The following is a 19,738-nucleotide window of genomic DNA, read 5'->3' as shown; positions in this document are numbered from 1 at the left end:
CACACGCACCTCTTATTAGTCAATGCTAACCTTTTAGGCTATGTGCCCACGTTGCATTTATGAAGCAGAAAATTTCTGCTGCATAAATGCAAGTCCTCTCCCGGAAAAACGCATGCGGAATTCCGCACGCGTTTATCGCGCATTTTTCGCGCGTTTATCACGCGTTTTCCACATGCGGAATTGCCTTGCGTTTTTTATGCATTGGACTAAGGCAATTCCGCTTGCGGAAACGCAAAATTAAATGACATGCTGCGGATTTTTGAACGCGGCATAAACGCTGCGGAAAAATCCGCAGCATGTGCATAGAAGTTGCGGAATCCCATTGGGGACCATGGGGTGCGGATTACCATGCGTTTTTCAAGCGTTTACGCTGCGGAAATTCCGCAGCATATACGCTTGAAAAATGCTACGTGGGCACACAGCCTTATAGCTCAGTGTTCGGAGGAGGACATATTGGTCATGATTAGTGTTGAGCGAGTATGTTCTGTCCGAGTATGCTCCGGCCGAGCTCCAAGTATTTACAGCTGCTCGGTGATGTGGTTGAATCGCTCCCATGTGCATGATTTGCAACTGTTTGACAGCTTCATTACATGTGAGGAATGTGTAAGAAATATACATTCCTCACATGTAATAAAACTGTTAAATAGTTGCAAATCATGCACACGGGAGCGATTCAACCATATCACTGAGCAGCTATAAATACTCTGAGCTCGGGCCCGAGCATACTCGCAAAAAGGGTTAATAGAACATACTCGCTCAACACTAGTCATGATAGACCCCCTGAATGTTCAGTTTTTCCTGACTCTGATCTTGATGGTCAGACAGTCGGGGTATGTGCACACAGTGCAGTTTTTATGCGTTTTTGATGCGATAAATCCGCGCGGAATTGACCCCAGAAACACATTACAAACCTTATCCCAGCATTTTCTATGAGATTTTGCAAGATCTGTGCACATGATCAGGATTGTTCCTTACAGAATTTCATGCGTGTTAAAAGAAGCAGCATATCCATTATTTGTACGTTTTTGCCTGCGTTTTTCCTATACGATGCATCGGAAAAAATGCCTGAAAACGCATCAAAAACGCTGTGGATTTTCCGCAGCGTTTTTGTTGCCAAGAGGTGCAGAAGCGCTGCAGAAATTTCTGCAAGCAAATCCTGATCGTGCGCACATAACCTAAGGCTATGCGCCCACGATGCAGAAATGCATATTTTTTCCGCTTCTCCTTGGCAGGAAAATCGCATGCGGATTTTACATGTGTTTTTCCCGCCAGGTAGAAGCGTTTGTCAAGTGTCTTTGCATGCATTTCTGCATGTGGGTTATCAAGCGCTTTTCCAAGCGATTTTAGCATCACTTGGAAAAGTGCTTGACAACTTGTTAACACTATATAAATCCATGCAACCGGAATGGATTTATATAGTGTGACCAAGTAATAGTTAAAAAAAAGAATAAGAATGGTAAAAAATAAAGATTATACTTACCTTCCGATGGCCCCCGGTCTCCTGTACGATGCGTCCGGTGTCTCGCGGTTGTGTAAAAGGACCTGCCATGACGTCATTTAGTCATGTGACAGGTCACGCGAATGCCGACGGCAACGGTCGCGTGACCTGTCACATGACTAAATGACGTCATGGCTGGTCCTCACACCACCGTGAGCCGCCCAACACACCGCACGCATCGCTGAGGAGGCCGGGGGCCATCAGAAGGTAAGTATAATCTTTATTTTTTATTTTACTTTTTTTTTTTTTTTTTTTTTTTTTTAATACAGGTACCATGGTACCTGGGTTTGGATGAGTCTCCTCTTCTCCAGACCCGGGTACCATCCGCACATTGAATTGCTTAATATCCGCTTGTGCACATGTAGTCATGCGGATATCAAGCGTTTCATTGCAAGTCAGTGGCGGCAATTACGCTGTGTGTCCGCAAAATTAATGGACATGCTGCGGATTTTTCCGCAATGATAATCCGCAGCGGAAATTTCCGCAGCATGTGCACAGCACATGCGGATTATCATTGGGGGCCATGGGGCACGTATTGCCAAGCATTTTTTAAGCGTTTTCGCTGTGGAAATTCCGCTTCAAAAACGCTTGTAAAATGTATAGTGGGCACACTGCCTTACCCTTTTTTTCTCTAACCCCTATAAGTAAAGAAAGTTGAACTGTACAGCCCAATCTCCACATCTGAAGCATTGGAGAAGGAACGGAGACCTCGGCTAAGGTCATTGAACCCTGGGAAGAATAGACTTCTTGTGATTGTTCCACGTTGAATGCTGGAAGGTCTGCGGATACAGCAGGTCTTGTCCTCCATGGCATCTGTCTGGCTCTCCTCTCCAAAGCCTGTTGTGTAGTGACATGTTCTTCTTAGGGTTCACTGAACCCTATTTAAAATGCAGACGGATCCCCATTCACACAGTGATACTAGTGACAGCAGTAGGGCTAGAGCGGCCAGACCCTAAGACAAAAGAGCGTCCTTGAGTGACCTCCATTTTCTGTGTTATGTGTGCAACCCAACCCAAAAGTACATGACCACTGTACCTTTTCTTTAGTTTGTACCTATGTTTATATCACTTTCAGGGGATAAATTGAAAAGGATCATTTTATGGTACTAACCAGCACGTAAGAAGCCATTATGCCTTCTGTGGGGCAGTGATGCAGCTTTTGGCCTTGTACTTCTGTAGTCTCTGAGCCAGACTATACAGGGGGTAAAATTTTAGGATGTGTGCCCACAATCCGTAATGACAGCGGTTTGGACGCAGCTCACCTGTGCTTCCAAACCGCTGCGTTCTACAGTACAAGCACAGTGGATGGATTTATAGAAATCCCACGCCCATTGTGCTTCTATTTGACGTCGTGTAAACTCTCCCGTGGCGCGGCTTTACGAGCTGCAGCATGTCAATTTCTGTTGTGTAGACAATAGTCTCCACAACAGAAATTTCCCCAATAAAATGTATAGAGTGTGGTAACTCCACATGTGCTCAAATGAACACATGCGGATTTACCTCAGTGATAGGACGCAGTAAAAATACGGTGCTTCCAAAGCGCTGCTATAGCCTGACCGTGGGCACATAACCTTAGGGTTCAGAGGATGCTGGGATTATAAATGAGGGGGTATTCTGAGAGCAAATCTAATGGCCGTTCTTTCTTTTCAGTCATTAGGTGGTGATGGCGAAGCGAACATGTCTCCAAATCAGAAACCTCATATATGTGAACATTGCAGTGCTGCTTTTAGAAGCTCCTACCATCTACGCAGGCACGTGCTCATACACACAGGTAAAATAAATCCTTATATTTACTTTTTTCCAGATGGTCCTGCAGTCTGTAGAGTTGTCCATGAAATACACTTTTGCAGAAGCTGTTTAACCCCTTAGCAGAAAATGACATATTTGCGTCCTAATGCTGTGTGACTTGCTTTATATACGTCACTGGCATAACCGCCGCCAGCTGTGTAATAGACAGATGAGATACTGGAACTGGAGCTAGCTCATATTCCCTCTGTCAGCCGAACGCAAACTAAACTATTCCACACTCCTTTCCACTAACGAATCTGGTATGGCGATGAGCTGCCTTAGACCTTGGCCTATTAGACCAAAGCCTATTAGACCAAAGCCTAATGTGATGTAAAACACTGACAGGTAATGTAAGCAAAGGATCACGTGTTCAAGTCCGCTCGTGGGACTAAAAAATATATAAAAAAAAAAAATTAAAATGTTAGTAAAAAATGGTTAAATTATAAATAAAAAAAATCCTCCAAACAAAAATCAAAACATATTTGGTATTGCCGTGTCTCCATGTCTGTGACGATCCGTACTGTACACTTGTTTCAGTAATTATCTTGCATGGTGAACGGCATTTAACAAAAAATTTAAAAAAAAAATCTGTTTTCTGCCATCCTGCCTCAAAATAAATGAAATAAATATTGATCAAAAAGTCATACTTACCCTAAGATAACAGCCATATCCTTTTTTTTTTGCAGTTTCTAATAAAGATTGGTCATCTTGGTGTTTCACTGCATGTAGATTTTATTTAGTAGCCACAATTGAGGTGGTCGATGAGTGGGGACATGGACCAATGACGTGGCTTCCTGTACGTACTGACAGCTAGCCGACTGGTCTTATCTATTACATATACGTTGGATTGACCCTAATGAATATTTCTGCATAACCAGATCATGGGACATTTTAGAGAAAATGAAGGCAATAAAGCAGAGTATTTGTTCTAGAACTGAGGCATACTTGTAGATTTCTGTCATACATTGCTTGTTTCTCCCTTTTTTTTTTCAATAGGTGAAAGACCATTTCAGTGCAGTCAATGCAATATGAGTTTCATACAAAAGTATTTGCTCCAACGGCATGAAAAAATTCACAGCGGTACGTAGACGATTCTTATGCGTGACGTGTGTTGTATCACGTTTACTGGAAAATTTTCCTTTGATGGGATTCTTATAGCCAGAATAGCGCTTCAAGCTCATACAGTATTTTTTTCTGTATTTCAGGTGAAAAACCTTTTAACTGTGACCAGTGCAACATGAAATTTATCCAAAAATATCACATGGAGCGACACAAGAGGACCCACAGTGGAGAAAAGCCATACAAATGCGACACTTGTCAGCAGGTATACATTTGATTCTGGTGTATAAAGCGCCCATTTATTCCGCAGTCCTGTCCACAGATTGCTAACATGTGTACTTCTGTCCATGTAGAGAATAGGAATCACGGTTGTGGTGATTTATTTTTTTCTTTTTCTGTAACGTCTCATTTTGCTTAAAATTCGAATGATGTAAAAAACATGGAAAACTGACATCTAGTCAAGTTTCTATTACTATAAAACCCTGCAGGTGTTAGAGCAGTGTCTGGAATACCTTTCCTTAACTAAGGGACAGATAAAGGGTTATACGCATTTCAGGCTTTCTTGGCTGAGAGGGAAATAACTGCCCAGCTCCGACCACTGGAGGTGAAGCTACAGCCAAGAGCGACTAAGCTACGCTGTTTTTCTTCCTCACATAAACCTCCTCCGAGGGCAGTTGTCTCCATTGTTTTTCCTCCCGTGGTCTGAGCCTGAACATTTATTCCTGTATCTGAAATGAAAGCCTGAGAAAGGAACAGCCCCTTTAAAGAAGAACCAGCAGCTTTCTTGTGTTACACGTTAATAAATACTTGTACATCTCTTCAAATAACAGTTTTGGGGTAACCTTTGTTGGAGCTCTGTCCTGGAAGTGTACGAATAAGTAGTGTATGGTTCGAGAGACGGACAACACCAGCGTTGATTGTGCCAGTGTGGCTAATACCCTGTTGTCAATGTATTTGTTTCTGGGAGAAATGGCACAATGCAGAGATCAAAGAAAAGATGTAACGGGAATTACAAGTATTTCCTTATTAAAGTGTACGCATCGTGAAAGCCTTCCTGTCCTAGTGCCCAAATCGTTTGTCGATGCTTTTTGAGGTCACTTTAGTTTTTCTAGTTTTCATCCTTGTGTTAATTCAGCACTAAACTTTCTGTTTTGACAGTTCTTCTCGAGAACAGATAGGTTGCTGAAGCACAAAAGGACATGTGGCGAGAATGTGAATAAAGGATTGGAGCCCGGATCATCGAATCCTAATATGGATAATCTGTCTGGCAACTTTGATTTATCTCAGGGAAATTCCAGTTTTTCTGGGCGCAAAAAAAGCAAGTCCAGAAATGGTTCCTCTCACAAGGACCACAAGCAAGGCAACAAATTGAATGAGGCACACATGGGGGCAGGTCTCGACATTCAGACTTACGCAGTGGACGTTCCAATTGTGTCTTCCAGTAGTGGCTCGTCCAGCACCGGCATCGAAGACCTGGATACCAAGGGGCCAAAATTGGTGTTCAAGAAAGTCAACCGGAAACCAGCAGAGAAGCACGATCTCTCATTGGAGGCCCAGTCTGCTAACATGGGTATACACAAACTTTCGGATAAATCAAACAGCCCTCTTGACTTGGTAGGAAATACCAATGTAGATGCCATGAACCTCCTTCAAAGTTCAGGTAACAAAGGTCCTACCAGTAGCAATTATGATGATGCAATGCAGTTCCTGAAAAAGCGGAGGTACCTGCAGGCCTCTGGCAGCAACAATGCTTATGGTGTGAATGTAGGGCACATGGTGGCTCAACAGTCTGTCATCCACTCTGCAGTTTCCAGTGTTATCGATGGGGACAACCCACTAACTCTTATCGATTCCCAGGCACTGAATGTCGAAATCAAGAACTGTCATGACAAATCTGTCATTCCTGATGAGGTTCTCCAGAGTATCTTGGATCACTACACTCATAAATCGGTTGGGCATCCCGACGTCTCCTTTAACATTGCAGATCACCACGTTGAGCTCCAGACGCCAGGAGACAACAGTGATTTGGTGCAGGAGAATGTCTGCTCAGACTCGCAGTCTACACCAAATGATAAGGCCAGTATGTTTCAGGAGTATTCGAAGTACCTTCAGCAAGCGTTGGAAAGAACAAGCCATACGACTTCATTCCCCCTGGGGCCGAGTTTACAGTTTGTGAGCCTATCTTCATCTCTCGCCAATCATTCTCTATTTCCCGACAAACAGATTTACACTACATCTCCTCTCGAGTGTGGGTTCAATCAGTCGGTAACATCAGTATTACCGTCCACTCTGCCAAAGTCACACTTTGGCATGGTGGTGGGCCCCCAAACTGGTTTCTCCTTATCGTTGGAGACGCAGCAGCTGACTCCCTCCCAGGAGCTGGCTGATCAGATAGACGTGCAGAAAACCTTAGACTCATCCTCCAGTTACCAGATATCATCTCAGGAATTGAATGGGCAAAAGGATCAGCAAAAGGGCCTCGAGTCATCTTCAGGTTATCACCTTCAACCTCAGGATTTGGCCAGTTCGTTAGAACAACACAAAGACATCCGACCACATGATCGAGAACAGATCGAGAACTTTGCACAAGCATTCGGTTCTCAATTCAAACCTGGCAGCAGGGTGCCAATATATAACACTAGCACTGATGGGGGAGTGGATCACAGGTTGCGGACTTCAACTCCAGAATTCTCAGGGTACACAAATTTGCTATCTGACGTAAACGATACTGGTAGCACCAGAGTCAAGACTTCAACTAGTCAGAGCTTCAGGTGAGGCTGTGAGTTTGCCAGATGTTGGATGTCTTTTAAATCATGGTGTATTTTTTATTTTTGACGACACTGCCATCTAGAATGTTTCTACACAATCGTAATAAGATTTACGGAATCTATGCCCTGTCAATGCAAAGTTGTTTTTTTTTTCCTTTATTATGAAAAGTGTTGTGATAGTTCAGCTTGTACCTAAACTTTTAATAAAAGATTAGCTAGTGGGGGAGGGCCGGGGAACAGGGTAGCCAAATACGATTTGGGGGCAACAGCGGAGTTTTTCCCTTTTTTTTAATTTTTTAATTTTTTTTTCTCTTTCCTCAAATTGCAAATTTTCCAGAGGGGAAGAAAAAAAACTCCCGTTGGCTGACTATGGGGGAAAAAAAATAATAATCTAAAATGGCTTGCAGATTATTGGACTCAGGAATGGGATTTTGAGCTGAAGGCACATATAAGTTTAATGAAGATTTTTTTTTTTTTCTTTTCCCACCCCTCCCCTTAAACCGTGCAGCTCGCTTCTCCCGTTCATCGTAACTATGTCATAACCTTCAGAGTAGGTCACACCTGTATTCCGGTCTATTATATTTGATATTCTCGGCAATAGCTTTAAATTAATGGACTTAAAAAAAAAAAAAAAAATTACTATCATGTTTTGGTTTTTTTTTTTGACAAATTATGTATGTACAGTGTTCATTTTATTTTTTTTTCCTTTTGATATACCTCATTTTTACTGTTCATGCAGCATTCAGGAACATGTATTTTGCAATATCATTGAAAATAATAAAAAAGAAACCATTGTGTTCAAATTATTGTATAGAAGCGTGAAAAATGTATAAACCTTGAATACAGCTATCTTGCCTTTGTTTTAGATGAGCAAACGGCACATCCAAGAAATTCAGACATACATCAATGTTAAAAGACCACTGCAATTCTGTGAGCGCAGAGCCAGTGGAGCCCGGTTGTATTTCCAGCACACAAAGGCCTAGTAACGTAGCGGACGTTGTAGCAAAAAGGTACAAGCCGTAGAGGAACGCTCATTTCTCTGACATCTGTAGTGCCACAGACAAAAATAGAAGTTTATTGAAATGTGACCTTTTTTTTTTTAAAGTAAGTGACTCCCCTATTTTTTATAGTAAATTTCAGCCATGTAACCTTGAATGTTTGTTAGCGGTGAATGATCCCCTCTTTGAGAGATGAAGATGAACTTGTACGTGTGCAGCATCTCAAGCCTGGTAAATATGGCATCGTGGTTTTCTACTTCGGATATCTACTATTGAGCGTCATGATGGGTAGATCGTTGTCAAATATGTTTAGGACCAATTTTTTATGGAGTGTAGGAGGGGTATACAGAAGTGTTAATTTTCCATTTTTTTTTTTTTTCTTGGAGTGAGTGCTGTGCATTGGGTAAAGGGGAGCAGTTTTTTTGGTTTACTACCCAGTGACATGTTTCCATACTAAAAACTCTTACCACCTACAAGCCCTAAAAGTGGTGGTCTGAACTTTGCACCCAAAATATGGTCACACAATTGTGGGTGCATTTAAAGCCAAATACACTTTCCCTTAATTATTAGCATCTCATTTATAGTTGCTTGCCAAATTTGATAAATTGAAGCAACCTGGACACACAAGACTTGCCCTCTCTCCTTTGCCCAGTAGCAAGGCTCACCCCTATTGGATAGCACTAACCTGGATCTGCAATAACTTCTATTTACTAAGATATGTACTTTACCAATGAAGCACCACTCCAGTAGTTTTTGTTTTATTTCAGCGCTGGAGTGGTGCTTCCAATCGAAGTTCCCTGGCCCTAGTCGCATACTTACCAGCCGTCTTCATCCTTCATTGACGCGGCTCTGGTCCCGCACTGCCATCTTGTAACCGTAACTTCTGATGGACCAAAAGTCAGGGGTAACAGTCACAAGCTCTCAATATAAGTTTATGAAAGCCTCATTCTGGCTCTCAGACTTACATGAGTCTCTGGCTTGCCCAGCAAACACTGGAGTGATCTGGCAGGTCAAAAACTGCTGGAGACCGACGGGAGCAGTGCTGGAAACAGCTGAAGACAGTGACAAGTATAAGACTATGGACAGGGAACTTGTGGTACTAACACCACTACAGTGCTAAAAGAACACGCTGGAGTGGCATTTTAAGAAAATGTCAGTTGGAAGAGATTAATGTCCTATACCATCCCCTACCTATTAGTGTCCTGAAGCAGATTGCGGGCGTGTCGTTTTAATGCTAACCAAGCGAGCCTTCGAACTATGTATGGAGCCCTTGTCCTTTATCAGAGAGGTGGGCATGATATTCCTAATCTAGTGTTTGAGTTAAAGGGAACCTGTCAGTCGGTTCATGCTGTCCGAACCACGCTGCATGACTGCCCGAGGGTCTCAGAGAAAACCTAGTGTGAACAGCCGGCTGGGGACTATAGAATGTGGCCTGAGTAGTCCGACCCTGTCCTCCCCCAGCCTTTTTCTCCTGTTCTGCTGTAGTTGACTGATATACATACATACATACATACATACATACATACATACATACATACATACACACACACACACACACACACACACACACACACACACACACACACACACACACACACGTGTGACCTATGTATATAGGGAGAGATCTGTCACTCAACTAAAGAGATGCCTATCAGGGGGCAGTGCCGGACTAGTCTGGATTCTCCCTTTAAATCCTGAAGCCGGCTCCTCAAGCTATCGTTTTCTCCCAAACGCTTTACTGTCTCCTCTGGCTGCAATCGTGTTTTTGGCAGCATGAAGCAAATGACTGGTTCCTCTTCCCCTGACGACAAATAGCGTAACAAGCTTATCCGCACCAGTACAACAAAAAAAAACATTCCTCTTTATTTATGCCTTTTTCACATGTCACTGGAATTAGTCACCATTGTAAACGGCTAACTGTCCCTGAAAAGCAATAGCATGATTGAGATTTGAGGAACTTTGAGGCATATGGCGGTACTCTATATATACTGCTAGTAAGGCTTTATATAGCTTATAATACCACCACAGGCATGAGCTCTACTGGAGTTACGGCAGTGCGGTGAGCTCAACAGGTAAGGCTTGATCTCTTCTGTTCAACGTTTTAAAGTTACAGCCTAGGTCAGGGACTTCTGCCTATAGGTTCTTTTTAAAGTAGCAGTGGAGCAGAGTTGCATCTTTACCAATTTGAAGAGTAGAATTACTGTATCAAGGAGGAATAAATACAAGTTGGATTTTTTTTTTTTCTTTTGTTACGTTTTTATTGGAAGTGGAAAACAGTATATATCAGTATAGTCATGTAACTCATTCTTTGTGTATTACAGTGCACCTGGCAGTTACACAGTGTTTTGCTGCCATCTTGCATGGCTTACTATGGATTGTTGCCCTGAAACTTAAAGAGAATCTTGTACTAAGACAATCTCCTTAAAGGGAATGTGCTAGAATTGCAAGTCATCAGCTCTCCTCTGCAGGTCACATAACTTGCTTATTGCAGGGGGTCCCAAATCTGCTTTGTTTCAGAATCTTTTTCATTGTTATCACTGATGTTGAATTGATTCTCTGGCTTTTTTTTGTTTGTTTTTCTTTCCTTTACTTTCAATGGAACCACTTGCCCGCTTCTCCAAATATTACTTCAGGACCCCCCCCATTCTCAAGTGATCAGCAAGGTATCACCTATCCTGTGATCCGGAGGCTTCACAAAAATCTTCCTCTTAAACCTTATGTCATTCACCAAATCTGAAAGGCAACGCATTACATTTTTGTGGGGCTTGCTACTTTTGGCCCCCTCACTGGCACTGTTGAGTTCTGCTTAGTAGGTGTAATTATACAGCACATGCTATGCACTCCACCAAAACAATTGTGTAAGTGACAGGTACACAATCATTGTATTGTCTATTTTCAAACGGGTACATGCTTCAGAATCAGTATTATGGCGAATGTGAGTATTTGTATTTTTGTATGTATGTGCATGTAAGGACATATGGGTTGGTCGTGCAATAAAACCGTTCAATTTTTTTTCCCCCTCTCCATGCGACAGTATGCACAATTTTTAATCTTTTTTTTTTTTCCCTGTGGTCTACAAATCAGAAAAAAAGCCACAATTATAAAGCCATTTTAATGTTTAGAAAGAAAATCTTTATTATTGCTGCTGTGACAAGTCAGGCCACGTTTTCATACATACAGTTGCTTTTTAAAAAAAAAAATTAGGGTCGCTCTCACAAAGTCAAAACTTCCTGCTGTTCCCCTGAGTATACCATAAATTGATATAGATATATCTCTATATATTCCGTTACGCTACTATGACTAGAGATATGTATACTTCTTGTTTAGTGCTAATTTTGATGGTCTTTACAAGGGGGTATGGTTCACAAGACTCCTTGGGGGGGTGTCTTTAAACTGTTCTGCCTAATTACCCTATGAGCACCACCCCCGAGGGCCATGAAAATTAACACTAAATAAAAAAGCCATTATGTCTAGAGCCATATGGCGGATGTAAAAAAAAATAATTGCATACTCGGCAGCAGCAGGTATAAAATAAGGGCAAATGTTGCCCTTTTGACCTAGTGACAGGTCCTCCTTAAGATTTTCTAGAGTTAAAAAAAAAGCACCTTGGCCTTATGCAAGTTGAAATTCATTTTTAGCTGACTTGGGTTCAGATTTTTTTTTTCCTGATGATTAGCGTTGACTCAAGTCTTGTCTTTATTAATTTCCTTTGACAGTACAATCTTATGGAATCATGTTACTTCGAGACATTGGGGCTGAACTTGTGTAGAAAATACATATTGGGAAAAAATGGAAGTATTGCCTTTTTATCATGATCATTATTTGCCTGTGTAATTTCATGATGTCCCTTTGTATGTACTGTTTATGGTCTATTTATACACTACAACAATGCAATGTGTGTTTTTAAACTATCAAAAAAGAAAAGAAATGACAAGTGTACAAGATGGCTGCAATTTCTCTCATCGGTCCCTGTTTTTATATATATGGATATAAATATATATATAGATGACGTTTACTATTTCCAAACTTTGTCCACATGCGCCAAATTCCAGAGATTTTTTTTAAATTTAGCTTTTACTAGAGAAGCAGCATGGACGAGCAATATGTTATCATTTTTTTTTATTTTATATATATATTTGTTTTAATTTGGACAAAGAAATAGAGAATATGAATTTATCTTCTGCTGATGGGATTCCACGTTTACAAGTTGTTGTTTTTTTTTTGGGGGGGGGGGAATCAATGAACTTTTTATTATTTTATTTTTTTTGAGAGGGGACAGGAATTGTGGACCCTAAGTTATAATAAAAAAAAAAAAAAATTACAACAGAGTTGGTTGTGTGGCTTCATTTATTTTCCCTGGGAATTGCTGTGTGTGATCAAGACCATTCAGTACAGAAGATAAAAAAAAATAAATAAATAACAGGAGAAAGGATAGAAGGAAAGAAGCCCAAGTCTGTTGTGGACGCCTTTCACAAAGAGCTTGCATTTCTTTATTTCCCTCTCAAGTCAAGTTTATAGAGGGTCAAAGAAAACGTGCTGTGCTGTGTATAGCATCCTGAAACAGAATAGCCTGAGCGGTCCTCTTGACCATACAAATTATATGTTGGAACACTGCTCCTAAATCATAGCCAGTAATACCCAATTATTGCTCCGTGTGCTCCCCCTACACCCGATACACATTAGCCTAATGTCTGTTACACCCATAGCCTAATGTCTGTTACACCCACCGATATCTATTAGTTCAGTCGACATAGTGTACCTGGGCATCAGCATTTCGGAGATAAGCTTCCAGCAGAGATGTCCTATCGATGGATTTCTATGAGAGAACACAGGAGTGGTCCTGTGAATGGGAGAGATGGCCGAGAAATCTTTGGGCCATCAGCCACTTAACGTGTATGTGGGCTTTAAAGGGAATTTGTCACCATATTTGACCTATCTAAACTATTAATATGGGCAAACAGGTTATAGACTGCTGCAAAAAGTCCTACCTATGTGTCTCATCAGATGACTTGTGGACAAATACTTTATCACTTTATGTAAATGACCTCTTCCAGGCTCTGGGGAGGATGCTGTCTGAAAGATAACTCTGCCTCCAGAGATTATTGAAGGGGGAGTTACCATTGTGATGTGTGATGGCCGCTCTCTGCTCTCCTGATCTCACTGCAGAGCTGTGTGTGATTATACCTAACACATCTGCTGGTTCCTTTCAGCTTCCATCTCACAGGCAGACTGTGTCGCAATATTGTTACAATACTGCAGAACTCAGAGAGCTGCAAAAAATGTGTTTGCAAGAAGACATTTAATTTCTCCTGTTCTGTGTTACTCACTCACTGGTAACTCCTTTTTCTTGTAAAACAATCTCTGGAGGCAGCATTATCTTCCAGACAGTGTCCTCCCCATAGCCTGGAAAAGGTCATTTATATAAAGTGATAAAAGATGATTTCTCAGCAACAAGGCATTGATATGAGGCATACAAGTAGGATATTTTTCAGCAGTCTGTAACTTGTATGCCCATATTAATAGTTTAGATAGGTCTAATGTGGTAACAGATTCCCTTTAAGCCTATGCAGTGATAAGTGATAGCCGCCACTGATCCTTTACAGGGATTGCGTGACATAATGTCATGCAAGCCCTGGGAGAGCCAGTAACGACTGTGCTGGCATTGGAGGAGAGCATAGGTATTTTTATTTTACTTGGTTGAAATAGGCATTCAGAAGGAGTGTCCGAGTACTGGGCATCCCTTTAAGACACTGGCTATGGTCCCTCTTTGAAACGGGGGTTGAGAAAGAATCTTCTATGTGAGGTTTGGCTTTCAGGACCTGTAACGCGCACTTTATTCATGCTCCATCAGGATTGGTTCCTATTCTCAGATGGATAGTTATCGGGATTGAGGTCCTATACCAAATATTTGTAGATATATTCACATCTCGTTGGATGAGTCCCAAGTAACAGTCGTCATGATATCCTAGTGCAGAAAAAAATAATTCTTTGAGTCACCCACTTAGGTCCAAAGCCAATGTAATAAGACTCACCTAGTATTAGAGGTTTATTACAGAAATATATAACTTACAATGCAGCATAATATACAGTGGAGAAAATGTCTACATCTAACAAATGTAAACTAACGTGAAGGTGCTATACCAGAGAGAGGAAAAGTGCAGATTTAATATATACAGATACAAAATGCAGATTCTATACATGTCCTATCTTTCTGATTCCCTCCACCCCCCCCCCCTTTGGTGGTAGGGGGCAGGGAAGGTGAGGATATTACAGCAGCATATTTACAAGCCATAATAGCAACTACATGGTGGTTCAGTCATGAAGTGGCACCAGCAGCAGTATTTATTTTACTCATTATATAGCGCCATTAATTCCACAGCGCTTTACATACATTATCATCACTGTCCTCATTGGGGCTCACAATCTACATTCCCTATCAGTATGTCTTTGGAGTGTGGGAGGAAACTGGAGAACCCGGAGGAAACCCACGCAAACACAGGAGAACATACAAACTCCTTGCAGATGTTGCCCTTGATGAACCCAGGACCCCAGCGCTGCAAGACTGCGGTGCTAACCACTGAGCCACCGTGCTGGTATCAGTAATTTCTGTTAAAGGGACTCTGTCAGCAGGTAATTATGTATTTTGCTGTTTCACTACAATCAGTGTTTAATTATCAGGAGATTTATCACTACAGGACAGTTGGCCTTGTGCCTCCTAGTCCAACCACAGCCCCAGCACTGCGTAGCTGCATTTTGTCTCATACACCGAAATCTGCCCTTCATTGGTGTAGGCAGGGTTAAACACCGATCAACATCTGAGCTCTGCTAGATCTGCAGCAAAGAAAACTAGGACTATTATAACTTCTGCACCCAGTATACTAAGTTATACATCCTTAGAATCGGGGTCTCAGATTACAAAAACCTGCTGATAGATTCCCTTTACAAGGGTTGTCTACAACTCAAAGAAAATGGTTTACACTAGGGTTGAGCGAGTATGTTCTGTCTGAGTACGCTCGGGCTGAGCTCCGAGTATTTACAGCTGCTCGGTGATATGGATGAATCGCTCCCGTGTGCATGATTTGCAACTGTTTGACAGCTTTAATACATGCGAGGAATGTCTATTTCTTACACATTCCTCACATGTAATAAAGCTGTCAAACAGTGGCAAATCATGCACACGGGAGTGATTCAACCATATCACCGAGCAGCTGTAAATACTCGGAGCTCGGCCCGAGCGTACTCAGACAGAACATACTCGCTCAACCCTAGTTTACACCAGAAATGGCACCACTCTTGTTCGTAGGCTATTATTGGTATTGCAGCATGGATATGCTGCCCTACTATATATAGCTTTTATTCATAAGCAGACCCTGTTTCTTATTCTAGACAAACCCTTTTAATGTGTCAAAGACTTTGTACTGTTTTTTTTTTTCATTTTTAAATGTCTTTATAAATACAAGCAGATTGGTAGGAGTTTGGGTCCTGAGCCCCCCATCGATCGCACAAAGCCCTCCTACCCTACGCTGCTCGAGAGGTGCGCAGCTTCTGCCTGAGTGCACACACAGAGCAGTGTATGCTTTCTATTGAATCCCTACTCTGGGCTGTGTGCGCTCCTGTCTCTTAAACTGCGTGTTCTCTAAAAAAGTAAAATTGTATCAAATTTACAATGATATCATCAGAACAGGTTAGTGTAATAGAGATTTTCTAAAAAAAAAAAAAAAAAAATGTTTTTACCGACAACCAGATGTATTAGTGTGTCGCATGAAGAATCTTCTGTAAAGGTTGTAACATTGATAATGATGAACTCTTAAGATAAAATCCTTTAGGCTATAAATCTGTGATGTACTGGAAAGCGCCAAGTTTGGCGTAATAGTAAAAAAAGAACAATTCCGCAATTTTTGGGGGAGGGGGCAGGGGGTTATATACAGCGTTCATTTTATAGTCAAAACGACCTGATATGATTCTCCAGGTCAGTACAATTACAGAGATACCAAACATGTATAGTTTTTGTTTTATTTAAGTGGTGAAAATAACGTTTTCAATGGCTGTTAGGCTGCGTGCCCACGTAGCGTTTTTCAAGCGTATATGCTGCGGAATTTCCGCAGCGTAAACGCTTGAAAAACGCATGTATATCCGCACCCCATGGTCCCCAATGGCATTCCGCAATGTCAATGCCCATGCTGCGGATTTTTCCGCAGCGTATATGTTGCGGTCAAAAATCCGCAGCATGTTCATTAATTTTGCGGAAGCGCTGCGGAATCAATGTGCGGATGGTACCCAAGTCTGGATGAGAGGAGACTCTCATCCAGACCTGGGTACCAAAGAACCTGTAAAAAAAAGAATAAAATAAAGTTTATACTTATCTTCTGATGTTTTCCCTCCGTCGCGCTGTTGTCTGAAGGACCTGCCACGTCATTGAGTCATGTGACCCACCACATGACTCAATGACGTCACCGCAGGTCCTGCACACAACAGCGTGAGCCGCTCAAGCCTCCGGACGGGGCAGAGAATGCATCAGAAGGTGAGTATAAAGTTTATTTTTTTATTTTTTACCATTCTGAACAAGTTGTCAAGCACTTTTCCAAGTGATGCTTGGAGAAGTGCTTGATAACCCGCATGCGGAAATGCATGCAAAGACGCCTCACAAACGCTTCTACCTGGCGGGAAAACCGCATGTAATATCCGCATGCGATTTTCCCGCCAGGGAGAAGCGTAAAAAATATGCTTCAGGTCCGCAACGTGGGCACATAGCCTTAGAGGCGGATGATGACTGATTAAATAAGCCATCATCTTCCAGCAAAAAATGCAGGCTCGGCTTGCGAGCCTTCATCAGAGTCAGGGAGATGGATTCAGATGTACTCTGTACTTCATATGTCTTTAAGGGACTCTGTCAGCCCAGCATGATTGATCAATCCAAGTACAGGCGCTCAGTGCATCATTTATATACACCTTCCCAGCTGCTTCGTTTTTCTCGTCTGTCTGTCCTTCTCTGACTATAAAGCCAGAGCTGTCAATCAATGAAGAGAAGGGCAGAGATTGAGGGAAAAGAATCAGGTGGGAAGGGGTATATAAATGATTGGCCCCTCCATGAAGCATCAAGCACTTGTGTTTGGTTTGAACAGTCACTCTGTGCTGACAGGTGTACGTCCCCAGCTTCTTTTCATGTGTGTATGCTCTGGAGCTGCTGAGAGTCAGGGGACGTACCCTCAGATTCAGTGCGCATGGCCTGGGAGCTGATGAGCTGATGGGCAAGCGCAGGATTTCCTAGTCTGTTGCCGTGACGTCAGGCCAGTCACGAAAATCAATCGCAGCAGCCTACATCTGAATGTCCGCCTCCTGTGGGCGTACACTCCCGAAAAAAGTGCACGGCAGAGCGCACGTTCGCTCTGTCACCATTGCCGTCTATGGCACAGTATATGTCCAGACCCCATTTTGCCCGGAATTTTAGGATGCATGCCCCGACGGGGACACAAAACGCAATGTGAAAGCACCCTTAGGCCCTGCAAATGTGTCAGTGTTGCTTTGAAGGGAATCTGTTACCACTTACTAGGTTTTTGCTACCTCATCTGAGAGCAGCCTAATGTAGAGGCAGATACATCATTGAATTCTGGGTATCACTTACTTTACTGGGTGCTGCAGTTGCGACACAGTTTTCATGTTGTAGAGCAGAGAAAGCTAGCACCACCCCACCACAGCTTTTTAAGTACGTTGTCTATTGACAGTGAGCGGAGGATGGGGTGTGGTCAGACCACTTGGCACAAAGGAGCTAGGCTGTTCAGTGATATTCTCCTGGTGATAAAACATTCATTGTATTGAAACAACAGCACACGGCCTAATTAGTGACAGATTCCTGAAATCAGTGTCTCAGCCCCTACTTCATGCTGTCCTCAGATTACATAGCAAAAACCTGCCAACAGATTCCCTTTAAATAGATTGCTGTATCTACCCTTATGGCCTTGGTCTCCCTCTGATACCTGCACACTGGTGGCTTTCTGCATAGAGTACATAGAAGTAATGTGAATCGTCTCTTTTCATCTCCCCTTCCCCATTTAGACCAGAGCTACTTCAGCTATATTTTTCAAAAAAGGCCACTTCAGAGACAGATCTGGAAAGTTAAAGCTACTGAAGGGAAACATCTGTGAGGTTATTCAATCGCCAGCGGCCGTCCAGGCTGCTAGATCGTAGACTGTTCTTGCAGAAAGTTTTCTGCTCCTGTGATCACACGTTCAGGTTCGGTGGCCATTGCAGCTTCTCTGAGAACCTGCATATGTTCTTCAGCTGCCGAAAGAGACTGATCGATCCAATCCATGCCAACCGTCAGGTGACAGGCATTTTTTGTTACCAAAACAAGATGGCTCACCGACAGCAGAAGAGCCGTAGTTCTGAAAATGTAAAAAAATAAATAAGAATAATACGGACAGGTTCCAGTATCTTAAGGGTTCATGAAAAAGATATCAAAATTGTGGCCATAATTGGTGATTTATGATAAAAGAGCAAATATTTGGAGGAAAGCTTCACCTTTAGGGTGCCCGTTGGGGCATATATCCGAACCCTGCCCCCGTGCAAAACGAGATTCAGATGTATGCGCTAGTGGGGCCATAGACTATAATGGTGCCGGCAGAGGTGGACATGCAGACATAGTAGACCATTATAGTCTATGGCCCTGTTGGCGCATGCTTCTGAATCGCGTTTTGCGGGGGGTTTGGACACAAGCCCTGACGGGACCCATGAACGTGTAACTAAAGGCAATGTGAAAGCACCCTTAGGAAAACTTAAAAGCAGCCATAACTTATAGTTATATGCTATTGCTGTGTCTGGATCGGTGTATAGACAGATAACACAGCACACACATGCATTGGCATTACTTTAAGGCTGTGTGCCCACGATGCATTTTTAATGCGTTTCCGCAGCGTTTTTGCAGCTGCGGAAACGCATTAAAAACGCTTGGTAGAAGGTCTGCCATGTTCCCCAATGATAATCCGTATGTGCTGTGCACATGCTGCGGAAATTTCCGCTGCAGATTATCATTACGGAAAAAAACGCAGCACTACCAATTATTTTGCGGAAGTGCTGCGTCTTCGCCGCCATTGACTTGCATTAGACCGCATGGATTACGCCTCACTGTATATGTAGATGCGTAATCCAAGCGTTCTAATGTGCGGATGGTACCCAGGTGTAGATGAGAGGAGAGTCTCATCCACACCCAGGTACCATAAAAAAAGCTGTAAAAAGAATAAAATAAAAAATAAATGTATACTTACCTCCTGTCGGCCCGCGCAGCGCTCCTGCTTGCTTCCCGGCACTTTGCAGTGAATTGAAGGACCTGCGCAGTTTGCATGGATTTATATAGTGTGACCTAGTTGTCACAAGCACTTTCCAAGTGATGCTAATCGCTTGGAAAGCGCTTGTCAATCCACATGCGGAAATGTCAGTGATACTAGGTGAAAAAATCCTGAGCATTTCTGCATCGTGGGCACATAGCCTTAGACTATTTTCCCACAATGAGTTTTTGATGTTGCAGATTTTCTGTACCCTTTCTTCACCTATTAAGTAAATTAGATTACTTGTGTTTTTTTTCATTGTGTTTTCGAGCAAGTTTTTTTCCATGCGTTTTTATCACGTTTTTGA

At 42.4% G+C, this 19,738-nt stretch overlaps 2 protein-coding genes across 4 annotated transcripts in view; one reads left to right on the top strand and one right to left on the bottom strand.

Annotated features, from left to right (window-relative positions):
- ZNF281 (zinc finger protein 281) overlaps positions 1-12,371 on the top strand; it is a 28,107-nt gene extending 15,736 nt beyond the window's left edge. Inside the window, exons 3-7 of one of the 2 annotated variants that reach the window (XM_073683294.1) lie at positions 3,148-3,268; positions 4,282-4,365; positions 4,491-4,609; positions 5,503-7,115; positions 7,979-12,371. In XM_073683294.1, coding sequence (XP_073539395.1) covers positions 3,148-3,268; positions 4,282-4,365; positions 4,491-4,609; positions 5,503-7,115; positions 7,979-7,982 — 1,941 coding nt within the window. In that variant the 3' untranslated portion in view covers positions 7,983-12,371. Of the gene's footprint in view, positions 1-3,147; positions 3,269-4,281; positions 4,366-4,490; positions 4,610-5,502 lie in introns of both variants that reach the window. The other variant, XM_073683295.1, reaches the window with a different exon arrangement.
- A 3,439-nt stretch (positions 12,372-15,810) lies between these two features.
- Positions 15,811-19,738, bottom strand: part of TMEM98 (transmembrane protein 98) — a 119,507-nt gene continuing 115,579 nt past the window's right edge. For both annotated transcript variants that reach the window (XM_073683297.1, XM_073683296.1), the window contains exon 7: positions 15,811-18,492. In XM_073683297.1, coding sequence (XP_073539398.1) covers positions 18,285-18,492 — 208 coding nt within the window. In that variant the 3' untranslated portion in view covers positions 15,811-18,284. The remainder of the gene's footprint in view (positions 18,493-19,738) is intronic.

The sequence above is a fragment of the Phyllobates terribilis genome, unplaced genomic scaffold, assembly GCF_046119375.1.
Source record: "Phyllobates terribilis strain yellow unplaced genomic scaffold, ASM4611937v1 Scaffold_5__5_contigs__length_657084704, whole genome shotgun sequence".
In the NCBI taxonomy this organism is placed as follows: Eukaryota; Metazoa; Chordata; class Amphibia; order Anura; family Dendrobatidae; genus Phyllobates; species Phyllobates terribilis.
The sequence above is the reverse complement of the archived record's forward strand: the minus strand, read 5'-3'. Positions and strand labels throughout refer to the sequence as shown.